Raw genomic sequence first — 14,898 nt, forward strand, 5'->3', positions numbered from 1 at the left:
AAACTGCTCTGCTTGGAACTGAGCTCAACTGCGCTCAACTGAATTGCACTCAACTCAACTCCTCTGACCTGAACTGCCTCTCTCCCCTCAATGCTTTCTTAAATTCCCTCTCTTTCCTGTCTGCTTTCTTGAGAATTGGGTATAGCTTATCTCTGACTCATCCCTTCAAATCTTTCTGTGGTTTGCCACTTTGTCTGCCCCTCAATTAGGTGTCATTGTTTGGGATTAAAGGCGTCCTTGTGTGCTAAAGGCACACCTTCCCTTGTCAGAGAAGCCATGTTGCTGGATTAAAATTTCTCTCTATAAAAGCAATGTGGTATCTTAATAAAGGATCTCATTTCTTCATATCGGGGCTAAAAAATCAGAAAAAAGGATAAAAAGGGAAAGGGGTAAACTTTAAAGATAGCCAAAGATATAGTTGTTAAGTAAGTACCTTTCCTACAAGCAATGTGAAACAAGATAGAGGAAGAAAGAGTTGTATCCTTTGAGGAATACTAAGTTAGGACACAGCCCTTGACTTGAACACAGCAGCTCAGCTTACCTTGCTTCTGCGTCATCACCTGTAAATGACAACCGCAGCCTTTTCATGTGTTTCTCTCATCTGACCCTGAGGGGTTCAAACCAGACAAGTGGCAAAGAACTCTATGAACAGGGACTGTGGAAGTATTGCTACATCCAATAAATAAAAATATGAGTGATGTACCCTTGCTATTGAGATAATTTGCAACTTGCCTTTTGCCTCAACACAACAGAGATGCAACAACTTCCTCTTAATAACGGCAGTTTTGAGGGATGAGGGCAAGGAGCCAGAGGAGAAAGCAGAAAGCTATGCTGCCAATCCCCCTGGCCCTCATAGAACAGAAAGAGTGGGTAGACAAGATGACTTTGGTCAGCTGCCTCAGGGAGGAAAAAGGGTTGCAGGTGGTAAGGATTGCTCAGGTGTGCTAATGTGCGAAGAGGAATGTAATAGTCTTAATACCTGGTGGTACCATGAGAATCGTAGTAGTCAGGGCCAACAGGGCCAGAGTTGGAAACAGAATGAGTCTCCAGTATAGCAAATCTGTATCATAATAAATGTTGGAAGGCGCTCTCTTTTTTATCTTCTGTTCAGTTTGTTAGCTGTTCTCCATTATTTTACGTTTTTCTCCCTTTCTGTGTGGGTACCTGAATTATATAATTCCATTGTAGCTTATGTTTTCCAGTTTATCTCTGCATGCAGAATTACCAGTGGTTGCTTCATGCATAGTTCATTTTTTTTCCCTGTGAATTTCTGGAAGAGTAAACATTCCATCATGATAGCCATCAATCATAAGTTAGAGAACGGATGTAGGAGGAGAAAGACTTGGTATTTACACATACTTTTGCCTGCAGAATTCTTTGATCCTGATGTGCTCAGAAACTTTGTATTGTTTCTATTTAGAAGATGACCTTAACTATTCATTTTTTTGGGGGGGGGTGAGGTTTTGACTTGTTTTTGCTATTCTTTAGACTCTGTTTACCTGCAACAAACGGTCTTCCTTTTTGTGAGGATGTCCTCATCTCTCGTTGATTTTTAAAGGTTGTTCTCACTGGATGGAAGAGACACATGGAAAATGGAAAGGAAACACCTACTTTTCTTGGTCCTCCACCCATGGTTTCAAGGGAAAAATGTTTTAAATTGGTCTTCCACTGTAAATCATAACTGTGTATACTGTTTGTAAGTAAAGTATCCTTAATTAAGCTGATTTCATTTTTTAAAATAGCTTTTGTTTTTCAGCAGGTCAACGCTGAAGTGGATCAATGTGGCATTCTTTGGTTTTAACTTGGCTTGTTCTCAAATATGTCAATTTGATTTTCAGCTACTGTTTCATCAGCCCTTATCTCTGCCCGGATTTTGGTGAGGTAAATATCAGACCTCAGTTCTCTAGACACCGAGGCCTTGCTCAATTATGCTTTATTTACTTTCTCTCTGTGGTTAGTGCATTACACTTACTGCTTCATCCTCGGGTTCTCCAGTTCTTTACTGTACCCCAGCCCCATTCTAATATTGTGCCAACAGCCGAATGTCCTTTTGTGTCTGTGGGATTTCTACCCTAAAATTTCTATTTATATTTTTGTATCCCCTCTTTAGTGAGATTTTGTTTCCTTGCTATAGCCTTGTTTCTTCAATTGTCTTAGGATGCTCAGTTACTTATTAGATGTATTTTTATGGCAGGTACTTTATCATCTTTGTTATGTGATTCTGCCATCACTCCCGTCTTGTTGACATCTACAGATTTTTCATTCAGCTAAGATTGTCTGATAAGTGATTCCCAACTGAACCGTACATATTTTAAGGCACTGCGTTATGGACTCCAAGTCTTATTTAAAGCTCTTTCAGTTGGCTTTGTCTAACATTGCTACAACATGGGGGGAAAGCTGCCTTAGTACTGGCAGAAAAAACAAAAACAGTTTCGGGTTGTCATTCTGCTTCCGGTGACACTGAGGGGGTGGAAGTGGCTCTTCATTAAGAGTGGATGGTGTTGTCTGGCTTCCCCCTAGGGTAATGGCGGTTAGGGAGGGAGGATCTTGGCTTTGGTCTCCACTTTTCTGCATTGACAGTGAATAGGGATTCCTTTTTTATGGCCTAGTGAGAAAAGCTGTCCTGATGCATCTGGACTTGTACAATGCCACCCCCCGCAGAGGTGCATTAAGGTAGGATGCAAAAATTGGATATGGGGTACCTTTTTATAACCTGGCGAGGGTAGAAGTCATACCTTTTCAATTTATGATTTTTTGTTGTTTTGGTTTTACCCTAACTGAAAACTTCCCACTTTTCTAGGCTAGCCCTTCTCTGGTCTCATGGCTAGAGTAGATTTTGTAAGAGGGTTCTAATGTTTGATATGTGGGCATTTCTGAATTGTCTCTGGCATCCAGTTTTTGACACATGTGGAAGGGAAACTCAGAGAGCCACAGTCTTTTGGGAGCAGCCAGCTCTTTCCACCTTTGTCTTTTTGTGTTTATTTGATGTGTGATGCCTAGAGTTTTTAGTTGGGGTTTTCAGGAACAATCAGGAAAATAGATGATTTCCATCTTCAAAGAAGGGGGATTTCTATCATATTGGATTATATGGTCTTAATATATTACAGATTATGCGGTTTTAGAACACACGGGTGCTTTTAGATGCTTTGTAGAAAAATCTAGATTACTTTAAAATGAATATAACGATAGATTTCTTTTCTTGATGTATCATGCTCTAGCCAGCATCATTTAAATTAAAAGATAAATATTAATTAATAGGATTAAATACACATTTAGGATGCTAGAAACAATTGTGTTAGAGACTAGACTTCAGTCTCCTTCTGGATTGTTCTGTAGCCTTGGGCAGACCTCTTGGTGTCTCAGTATACCCAGCTGAATGTGGATTGTTCAATTTGTTGGGTAATCTCTTAAATTTCCTCATGGAACACTACTCTCCACTCCTGCCGCCACCGAATTTCTAGATTTTCTATACTACAGTGCTTGAAATGTGGGATAATTCAAATAAAATTCTCAAAGTTAAATAAGACAAATAAAGGTAGCTATAGTTCATTAAATGCTTAACTATGTTTCAGATACTATAGCATATTTAATATGAGTATTACCTAATAAGCAATCTATTGAAGAATAAGTTACATCTCATTTTGTAGATGAGAACATGGATGCAGAAAGGTCAAGTTTTCAATTAGCAATAACCGTGCCTCGGATAAACCTCATTGGCTACGATACTGCCACTGCGCAAAGCTGATGCAGAAAGGTCAAAAGCAGCATCTAAGAATTCTTAATTGTAAAGATATATGGTGCTAAGTCGATTTTATTCCAGAGCTAATGTATATATGCACATTATATACACATACACACATATGCATATATACACACATGTACACATATGGATTATATTACATAATTTTGTAATATATTATACATACATCTATATAGATGTATACCTTACATAGATATAACATATGTATATATAAAATAGCTTACATATATATATATTTTATTTTGGCCACCACTCAAGAAACAATTTTAAAGACATGAGATATTAACCCAAAGATAAAGTTAGACAATTTGTCAATGTCTGTAGTGATTTTACTTGGCTTAGATTAATTCGTAATGCAGATGCATGGTACATACTTATGTGGCAAGACCCAAAGAGTTTATAGTTAACATAGAAGGGTGAACATCGTGGCATGTGAAGCTTGGACTGTATTCTAATTTATCCTTTTCTCTCATTACAAAGCCCTCCCCCAACAGTCTACTAGCTTACTGTGAGATTTCCTGTGTCCATCTACACAGAAATTGACATTCTATTGTATTCCAACAGAAATTATTCAAATTTCACATTATGTGTTCTCAGAATTACCACGAGAACTAGCTATGAATACAGTGGTTACAATGTAATTCCTTCATGAGGAGATAGGAAGCTAGTCATTGTCTGTGTAATCTTGTTCTGAGAGCAAAGTATGCTTTTCTAGGAAAATAATTTTCTCTTTATAAGGCCACCACCCTTTTGGTACATGGAAAACTGATTCATGGTCACTGTTTTTTATTTTTGCCATCAGCCTACTGTGTGGAGTGTGCGCTTTGGTATAGAAAAGCAAGTTCCTCTTTTATTCCTTTTTACTTTTTTAGTGAAACTAAACAAAATGTTATGTGGTTCAAACAAAGTATTATCCGTGTCCAGTACAGGGCGGATTAAAATTGCCCAGTTGTGGGTGGGAAGTGTGGACAGGGGTACAGCTATGTCCTTGGTCACTCCACTGAAAATGCATAAAGCATGTGTATTGAGTTAGCACAGCACAGTGTGGAAAAACCAGCAGTGAGATACAAAGATCTCTAGATGAGGGACAGAAAGCTCTGAGCATCTGTCCTGCTGTTTGCAAGCCATCTTAATGAACTCCCGCGGCTCTAAATTTCCCTCATCTGTGCCACGAGAAGACTGAGCCAGGTGTCCCTCAGCTCAAATATTTAAAGGAACTATTAACTGTATGTAAATCACAAAAATTTGGCATTGTGTGCTGCAAAATAAAGATGCTTACTGAAGAACATTCTAGCAGCAGGACATGTAATTTTTTTTTTTTTTTTTTTAGAAAACCTTAAACATTTTACAGAAATCTTATGGGCTGGAGGGTATAGCTCAGTAGTAGGGTCCTGTCTTTGTATGTGTGAGGCTCTGGCTCTGGGTTCGATCCCCAGCATGAGGAATAATGACGTCTAAAGGACTTCAAAGAAAACTGCAATATAAATGCAAAATATATAATTACCTCGTTCTAAGCAATTTCAGGGCTGCACTCCATTTCAAACGGTCGGTGCTATTTCGTACATTCATTCGGTATGCATTCAGTGCCTATTACGTGAATAGGCAGCGGCTTGAGTGTGAATAGAGAAACTGACAAAAAGAATGTCTACTACTGTCTTCCCAAATACAAAAGGTAATCCATTCTTAAGAATGTATTCTTCTCAAAGAATCTTATTGATTATGAGGAATACTACATCAAGGATAGAGATGGTGCAGCAAATGGGCAATTTAATACCAACTGAAATATGAAATAGCATTCTGATTTAAAAAAAATATATTTTCTTTCAGCAGAATGGCTTTGCTGCCATTGCTGCTTGTTCAACTTGAGCAGACTCTTTTAGTTCATAAAGTCTTTCTTTCCCAATGATCGGTATCTCCTAAATGTGCCAAGATGGTTCCATTGCCCAGAAGGAAACTGTCATAAATGCCTGAATGCTTAGTCTTCTTGAAAGATGGGGTCAGGAGAGGCAAAGCATATGAAGGTGCCAAAGTAGGATTTGAGACTTTAGAAGGGACTCGTGAAATGCTCATCCCCTCTAGTTTTAGACCCAACTCTCTGGGCTGTTAGGCTATCAGGTCTTGGGTTCTCACTATTCAGACTGGTAGACTACCCCAGCTCAACCCACAGCTGCACCCAGTCACCCACAACGCCCCCAAACATGGAGCTCACGCCTACCCACTTCCTTCTCTTGACAGGGCAACCCTCTTGGACCCATCCAATGGTTGACTGGCCTTCCAGGACCATCACCATTACCCACCACAGGCACCATGTTCCAGGAACTGGCCTCTCTCCCAGAAGTCCCCGCCCTTCATTCTGAGAGCACCCAATGGGAGGAGCCGAGGCCGCGGTAGGCGGGGACTAAGGCGGGCCCATTTAAAGAAAGGCTGAGGGCGAAAGGAGGCAAGAGAAGAGAAGAAAGAGAAGCCAGGGGAGGGGGCGGGCGCCGTCCAATGACAAAGCCCCGGGGTGGGCGCCCGCCGCCGCCGCCATCTTTAGCCCGGCCACAGGACATCCAGCGCGTCCTCCGCCCCGAGGGGGAGGGGCGGCAAGGCGAGAAAAGTAGCGAGCGGCGCCGGGCGGAAGGCGCCAGCACCAGCGAGCGCGGAGGAGCGGGGCGCAGACGGGGACGGCGGGCGGCCCCGAGCGGCCTCCGATGCGACGCGGCGTGAAGAGGCGGCGGCGCCGGCCCCGGGCCGCCTGGGGCGGCGGCTACGGAGCGGAAGGAGGGGCCGGTCTGGAGGCGCTGGAGGAGAAGGTGGTGTACTCGCGGTCGCAACTGTCGCTAGCCGGCAGCACGGAGGCGCTGGGCGACGCCTTCAAGCTCTTCATGCCCAGCAGCACGGAGTTCATGAGCTCGGAAGCGGAGCTCTGGAGCTTCCTCTGCAGCCTCAAGCACCAGTTCTCCCCGCACATCCTGCGCAGCAAGGACGTCTACGGCTACTCCTCGTGCCGGGCACTGGTGCCCGACCCCCCGGCGCCCGCCAGCCGCCCCGCGCGCCGGCCGCGCCCGCGCGCAACGCCCAGGAGGAGGCGCCGTGGAGCTCCGGCCGCTGCGGGCACCAGCAGGCCGCGCCCCGCCGCTGCGGAGCCGGGGCCTCCCGCGTCCTGCTTCGGGGGCCGCACCCTGGAGGAGATCTGGAGGGCGGCCACCCCGACGCTGACCAGCTTCCCGACCATCCGCGTCGGCGACGACGTGTGGGGCGAGCGCAGCCTGGCGGTGGCGCGGCGCAGGGCGCGCCAAGTGCTGCGAGTGGACCTGGACCCGGTGGTGAGGCTCCGCCGCTTCCCGGTGCCCCGGGTGTGATGTGCGTTGCGGCGCCTCCTGCCGGCCGCCGCCCGAGGTAGCTTCCGCGCGCTGGAACGGACTAATGTCAGTCGAAAGTTTACAGAACCGGCCCCCTTTGGTGCACTTTATGCGCGAACTAGGCCCCTGGATGCGGTGCGGCGCCGCGGTCCGGGATCGGGACAGGTGCAGCCCCCACGCCTGCGGCCAGACGGGACGGCCGGACCCGTGACAGAAGTCTCTTTGCTTCCCAACCCGGATGGAGACGTCTCCAGAACCTGGAGGGACACGTGCATTTTCTCCCTCTTGGACTCTACCTCACCGGTCTGGAAGTCCTCCGAAGACTTTTTCAATTTTTTTCTCCAAAGGAATTTGTTTTCGTGCTTGTGTAATAAAGCCAGAATTTTACTTGCTCCTTAATTCCCCTTCTGTTTTCTTTTTGACTGTCAGCCCCACTTTCTGGACAGAAGATCGACTATGTTTCCTGGTGAAGTGCTGGTGTACGCTCAGGGTATTCTGAAGCCCACTCGTTTTCTAATTTTTACTGGATTCCAAAGCTTTGATCAAGGTCGTCTCTTTTAAGAGTTTCAAGCTTATGACTGTTAATGTAAGGATTTGTATGGCTTTGAATTTCATGAGCTCAGTGATTACCAAGAGATGCAAAGTACAACTTAAAAAAAAGTTAAGGTGTTTATATATAAAGTTTTATATTGAAGTTTAATATTTATATTTACTGAGCTCCTTAAGTAAAATGGTAGAATATTCTTTAAAAGTTTTGTTTTAAGAAAAGTTGACTTACTTTATTCATTTTAATTGAATAAAATTGAAGTGTTTTGAACCACATGACTTGTGATAAAAATTGAATAAATTTTGAATATGTTGGCTACAAGAATGACTGGAATCCAGTTGGAGGTGATTTGACCTCACGTCCTGGTCTAAAATAAAATTCAGGATTGTTGATGGGAAGAGAATTAAGATGGAGGGTTCTTAGGAGAGATCAATACGTGTGGACATTGTAGATAAACAGAATACCCTTTAGAATTCCCAGAACTGTGAATGATCTATAGGGAGGGGCAGGGGCATTTCTTGGTTCCATATAACTGGTCAAAGTTGTTTGGCAGAAAAGTAGATCTTAATTCTTTGTTGTTGAATAACAAGAAATGCCTAAACTAATACTCATTGTATTTCTCAAAACCATGACAATTGGTTGACATTTTGTCCTATGAGTTTTCTTTTTCTCTTCTTCCCATTCATAATTGTGTTTGCAATCTTCGATAGCTGAAGGCCACAGGAATCAAAACATCGAGCCACACAGTACTGACCCTTCTTGTACACTTTTGTAATAGTGTGTATACCATATGGCCCAGAGTGGAGTTCTTGATTATCCAAGTGCCTTTGGTCATTGGTGGCAGCAAGACTTGGTGGTTTTTTAGCCAGTGGTGCCACAGCCAGCTTTTTCTGCAATACCTAAAGGGTCAAATAGTGTTTTTCTACCACTGTTATTTCAGATTTAAGTGTTCTGCCATGGGACATTCATACAGGGCTGGAACTTATTAGGCCCTCAACGCTAAGGTTTATCTCTGCTTGGCAGTTTCTTAGAATAATGAGAGTTGCAGTTTTGACTCTTGTGTTCCTAGAATTCAATGGCATAGCTTTCTGAATTAAGTATTTTAAGTTTTTAATAGTTCATAAAAAGAGCTGTGACTTTAGTGTTTTTGTTTTGTAAAAATACACACACACACATATAAATACATATATGACTTTATGCCAGTTTCCCACAAGCCTCAATCTTTTATTCACCACTCAATGATACATTGTTACAAATACCGTTACTTGAGTACAGGAAAAGTGGGTCACCATGAGAGGGGGGAGTGTTAAGAGTTCTGTCATGGGAAGCTGAGACAGTCTTGGTTATTAGCTTCCATTGCCAAATGTCTTTCAGAGACATAGGATTTTTCTTCCCAAAAAATATATTGTTAACTTTTATAGCTAACTAGCACCTGATGAAAATGCATTTGTACCACTTCATGTGTATATAGTTTTATAACAAGAAATAAATCCAATGGCCATATTAGAATGTAATTTCAACATGGGATTTATCTAGATACTTCCCAGATGACTCTGAAATTAAACATGGTTGACGGTAAAATTTACCTCAGCCCACCATGGACAGGTAACCAGTTACACCATGCATTCATTTTTACTGAGATTTTTTTGACATCCCTTTCTCTCACGCCTTGGTACTTTAGTGCAGTTTACCGTATGCATAATGGTTTCTTTGGCTAATTGATCCGACTGACTAAAGTTTAGGTTTGATTGCCAATGCTGAGTTTGAGATGGCTCAAAAATAGAACCTTTATTTTGCCAAGTTTTTTTTTTTTTTTCTGCAACAAAACCCATGTTGCAGCTTTGAACATAGGAAGACACATCTAATGTAGCCAATGAGCCTGTTATAAGAAAGTGGGATTTTTTTTCCTGGGTACCTTGGGACAGATTGTGGAAAGAAAACTTGACATTGTGGCCTTTAAGACAAAGCATCTGGATCTTGTACTAGAAAGATACTCTAGCTTGGTTTGTGGGCAGTTTTTAAAGATGTTATTTTCCCCTCTCTCATCTCTCATGGCACAAGTAGAGAGTTCACCTGGGAGGGGCTGCATCACCTCACTAAGCTTTTATTTAGTTCTTGACTTTTTGAGTTCCTACTTGTGGTGACTGGCACCTCAAGGTAACCTTGTTAGGTTCCCAATGTCATTTATATCCTCCTCCCCATCACCCAGCAACTTACTTTTACTTTGCTAAGCCAATGGCCTGGCGACGGCTGAGGGCAAGCTTCCGTGTTGATAGTGCAGTGTTGCTGACGTGGTGCCTATTTATTTTGTCTGTTGCAGTATTCTATGGACAAGTGTGACTTAAGCTGGTAGCTCATACCTATTGATTTGCCATGTGTACATAATACTACTATTTTTCAAAAAACTTTATAAAAAACTTTTAAGATATTTGAATACAAAAAAATCACAATTTTGAACTTAAAAGGTTTTTGTTGTCTTAAGGGTTGTTATGGTGTTCTTTAAATCGGTGATTTTTGATGAACATACATACATAACATTTCCTTTATTGGTGTGTTCAGATATTTTTTGATAAGCTGTTATGTCTTAAGTGCATTAGAACACAATTGTTTGTAATGGAACTGAAGTGTTTCCCTGGACAGTTTAATGTGCATATGAATGAGATTTACAATTTGGTTGTGTGTTGCTTTTTAACTTATTAACTGTAAATAAATTTTAAGCATATAGTGTCTGGCTTTTCTAATGATAACCGGAAGTTTTTGAAATGAGACCATGTTTGCATGTGATTCAAAACCATCTTAATTTAAAATTCCAAAACCTTGACTTTTTTGCAAACTTGAGCTGAAAATCTCAAGGTTTATGTTACGCTTGGTCTTGTGACTTGTCAGTTCCTTAATCTCTAGAATGGTTCTTCAAACCAAACCCAGTTTGATTGCCATAACCTTTAAATGGTGCATTCATATTTGGGCTGCTGAGTCCTGGCTCCTAAATACCATTGGGGTGATGATAATAGGGCTAAGTTCCCTTTCCTTCATATTCTGAAAGAAAGTGCCCATGGCAGCAACGAAAGTATGAATGGCAGCAATACAGACTGGTGGCAGAACAAGGTCAGGGGCAGAATTCTCATTGCAGTCTATAGGACTGGAATGGAGTATCAGACACCTGCAGCAAGGTCAGATGCACACTGTGTGACTGCATTACCTCATTCCCAAATGCCAATCAATAGGTGGACGGAGCCAAGGGAATGGCCTGGGGAAGAATTGGTGGATTCCTCTTCATGTCCTTCAAGCACTGGGGCTCTAGGTAAATAAGCTTTGTGCCTTGGCATCCTCCAGTATCAAATTTGCTTCATAAGCCAGTGGAATACTGCAAAGGTTGGAAGGGATGTTAAATCTGGAGACAGGGAAGTGCTTAGTAAGTGTTATTAATTGGAAGTATGAAGGCAGAGTATAGTATAATGATAATTTATCTCTCCAGTTTGTTAAGTATTGCCACCAAAAGCAGATTATGGTCTAGAAAGTTTAAAACGATTTAAGGGGAAATAATGGGGGAAATAAAAAATGACATAAATGCTTTCGTGCTTCCTGAAAATATTAGGGCAGGAGTTGAGTTTGTTAGAGATTTCAGTGTTAGATGTTATCTTTTGAAGTTGCGTCTTTGACAATATTTCTGAAAGATTTAAAATGTGCCATCATGTATTTTAACGGATCTGAGAGTTTGCAAACGGTAAATTAAAGTTGCTGAGCCGAAACCTGTGAAAGTTTGGCACTGAATCTTCTCTTAGAGTAATTTCAGCAGATCGATCTAGACTTTAGAGTTCTCAGCCTACCTAACGCCACGACCCTTTAACAGTTCTGCATGTTGTGGTGACCCCCACCATGAAGTCATTCGAGTTGCTGCTTCATAACTAATTTCGGCTACTGTTGTGACTCATAATGTAAATACCTGATATGCAGGATGTCTGATATGTGATATGCGACCCCTGTGAGAGGGTTGTTCAACTTCTAGAGTCAGTGAGACCCACAGGGTGAGAGCCGCTGCCCTAGGGCATTTCCACCCATGGCCACAGGGTCAAAATGAAGTTAGTTTCTGTGACTTCTGGGCAAAAATGCCGCCCTGTCAGAAGCATTGGCACCCTTAGCTTTAGAAGTTGGTATAAAGACAATGAACTGGCTCTGATTCAACACGAAGAACTCCTGAGTAGGTAAACAAACCCATGGCCTTGTGCTTCCTAGGCAAGCACTCTACCACTGAGCTAAATCCCCAACCCCAAAGCTGCAGTCTCTTAAAGCCAACATGAAAGTATATCCTAGGAAAGTGCATGGAGGCATGCTAGACCTGGAAACAACCCGGGGACAGACATCACAGAAGCTGACTGCTCGCCGTCACTGCTCCTGTGTGTCCTGGTAGACGGCTCTGTGCCATGATTATAAAAACATAGCCATGGGGTTTGAAGCTGGTGAGTATAATGACTGAAATTATGACTAGCCCAGAAAAATTGGATAAATATATTACTACACAAATACATTTCCTTCTGAAAGTGTTCATAGAGAAGGTAAATTCATCGATCTAAGTGGTGGAGTTAAGTGTGTAAATACATTGTAAAACAAGGTTTATGTAGCTCAGTCTGGCATCAGATTTGCTCTGTAGCCTGGGCTGGCTTTGAATTTCAGATCTTCCTTCCTGTGGCTCCTGATCGCTTGATCACAAGCATGTGCCACCATGCCCAGCTCAAGTATATATCCTTTAGTATTAGAAAAAAGTCAAAACCAGGGAAGAGGATATTTGACCTTGTCTCATAGTTTCAAACAAGCATAGAAGAAAGATAGATGTATCTAAGAATATATTTTTAGAAGTGTAGAGTTTTTCAATGTATTTGTCAATAAATTCATTGTGCCTCGGAAGCTCATTTGCAGACAAATATGGGTGCTCTAAAGTGTCTCCTAATGTCCCTTCAAGTCACTATCTTGGTCCCACTCTGATATTTTATAGTCATCGATAAGAGTGGAGACTGTCTCTGGAGGAACCGAAGGACTCCATCTCGATGTTGATTCTAGAAAGCCAGCATTGAGGGCTAAGATGGCAGGGGACGGAGACTTCGGATAAGTGAACCGTCTCAGTCTGGTTAAAACCGGCTGAGAAATGGAAGGCTCTGTCTTGGACAGGGTGGCTAAATGGGATTGAGGGTGATGGGAAATGTGCTCTCAGGAACCCACAAGAACAGAATGTAAAGAACTCTAAGCAGATCCATTCCTCTTCCTAAGCAGTAGGTTTTGGGAGTGGTATCTACTTCACCTTTGTCTGCCTGCAGAACTTCTCTATGTCAAGGACTGTTAAGTAGTGATTGCATGCATCCATCTCTCTCTCTCTCTCTCTCTCTATATATATATATATATATCATATATATATATATATATATATGATATATATATGTGTGTGTGTGTGTATACACACACACACACACACACACACACACACACACCTCTGTATTAGCAGGTTTATGTGTTAATATGACACAAAGTAGAGTCATTAGAGAGGAAGGAGTCTCAGGTAAGGAAATGCTTCTAGGAGATTCAACTGTAAGGTATTTTCTCAGTGATCAATGGGAAGGACCCAGCCCATTGTGGGTCCTGCCATCCTTGGGATGGTGGTCCTAGATTCTATAAGTGAGTAGGCTGAGCAAGCGAGGGGAAGCGAGCTAGAGAGCAGCATGCCTCAGTGGCCTCTGCATCAGTTATTGACTCCAGGTTCCAGCCCTGATCGAATTCCTGTCCTGATTTCCTCCGAAGATGGTCTATGATCTGAAAGTATAAGCCAAATACATCCTTTCTTCCCCAACTTGCTTTTTGGTCATGGCGTTTTGCAACCGTGGAAACCCTAAGGTGACGCCTCTTTTATCTTTGCATCATATAATGTTATTGGCGTGTGTTTGGTGTTAAGTGGCACTGAACAAATGTATCAGGTTTATGGAGTTCATAGAGACTTGGATCATTATCTTCCAAACTTAAAATTGTTATTATTTTTTTGCTGTATGTGGTTTCAGTTTGTATGTAACAACAAAGGGAGTAGAGCCATAATACATGTAACACACACACACACACACACACACACACACACACACACACACCCCAAAATCTTACCAAGTAAGCCATCGATGGACTCAACACCATGTGGCTGAATAGAGTGTCTGAAGGCTTTGTTGTCTCTTCTGACTGCACCTGCAATTTCTTTATTGCTTCACCTCTGATTCTTAGCAAAAGGCAGTGCAGAATGATATAGCCAAGCCGCCTAGCTTTGGCATCCTTCCCCCTCTCCTCCTAGCAGCTGATCTTCTGACAAGAAGCTTACCATTGCCGTTCCCCAGTCTGTTCAGCTATAAAGACAGGCATAACGAAGTATCTCCGTCACAGAGCCCTGGTGAGAATTAAATCAAGTGACACATGTCAAATAGAGTGGTGCCCGGGACCTGGTTAGCTTCCGTCAATACATATCTGCTTTTATTAGTAGTAAATGTGCAAAAAAGTCTACAGTCTCAGTTTGCTTACCTGCATTTTTTTTTATATTGGCAGGTGTAGAAAATGCAAACATCTGCAGTTCATAAAATGAACAAGGAGACATTCCCTGGTATTGTAGAGTAGGGACAAAACCACTGTGATTGCTAGAAGGATGCTGTCAATTTGTGAGGAGAGATGGCCAGCACTGAGCAGAAAGTGATAGGTGACCAGAAATCCCTAAGAGCACAAGATGGACAAGAGAACAATGTTTATTTAAACCATGCACCAAGTGCTATCGTAGTGACCTATGTCTACCCCCAACTCCTTTTGAGGCAGTCTCGTGTAACCTGGGCTAGCCTTAGTCTTACTATGTGGCTGTAATTAACTTGAGCTCCTTCACCTTCTGAGTACTAGGATTATAGGCACCAACATGTCCAGGTCGCTTTTCTTTTTTCTTTGAAGTAAAACTCGCATGTGTGTCAGGCTTGAGAGATAAAAATCACAAAAATTCCTGGATGACTCTAACGCTCTCTGAAACAAACTCTGAAACAGATATGTATATGAAATATATACTTTGAACGGGCTGCCATTTTGGCCTGTGGAAAGTTGTGTATCAAGATAAAGCCATTGGGATATCTGCCACATGTTAAGTGACAACCTTATAAGCCAGTGTGCTGGCTAATTTTTATATCAACTTGATATGAACTATGATCATGAGAGGAGGGAGGGAGCCTCAACTGAGAAAATGTCTCCAC

General features: G+C 42.3%; 1 protein-coding gene and 1 pseudogene across 1 annotated transcript; one reads left to right on the forward strand and one right to left on the reverse strand.

Annotated features, from left to right (window-relative positions):
• Positions 1–3,615: 3,615 nt before the first annotated feature.
• Positions 3,616–3,743, reverse strand: LOC120093495 (U4 spliceosomal RNA; annotated as a pseudogene).
• Positions 3,744–6,282: 2,539 nt separating this feature from the next.
• Positions 6,283–10,375, forward strand: Ccdc71l (coiled-coil domain containing 71-like). Its single transcript, NM_001399142.1, has one exon. The coding sequence runs from the start codon at positions 6,454–6,456 to the stop codon at positions 7,102–7,104; it is 651 nt and encodes a 216-aa protein (NP_001386071.1). The 5' UTR covers positions 6,283–6,453; the 3' UTR covers positions 7,105–10,375.
• The last annotated feature ends 4,523 nt before the right edge of the window (positions 10,376–14,898 follow it).

This window comes from Rattus norvegicus, chromosome 6 (assembly GCF_036323735.1).
Source record: "Rattus norvegicus strain BN/NHsdMcwi chromosome 6, GRCr8, whole genome shotgun sequence".
Lineage (NCBI taxonomy): Eukaryota > Metazoa > Chordata > Mammalia > Rodentia > Muridae > Rattus > Rattus norvegicus.

Bases quoted from the DNA above. Each gene is read 5' to 3' on its own strand.
- Ccdc71l (NM_001399142.1), top strand. From the start codon at position 6,454: ATGCGACGCGGCGTGAAGAGGCGGCGGCGCCGGCCCCGGGCCGCCTGG.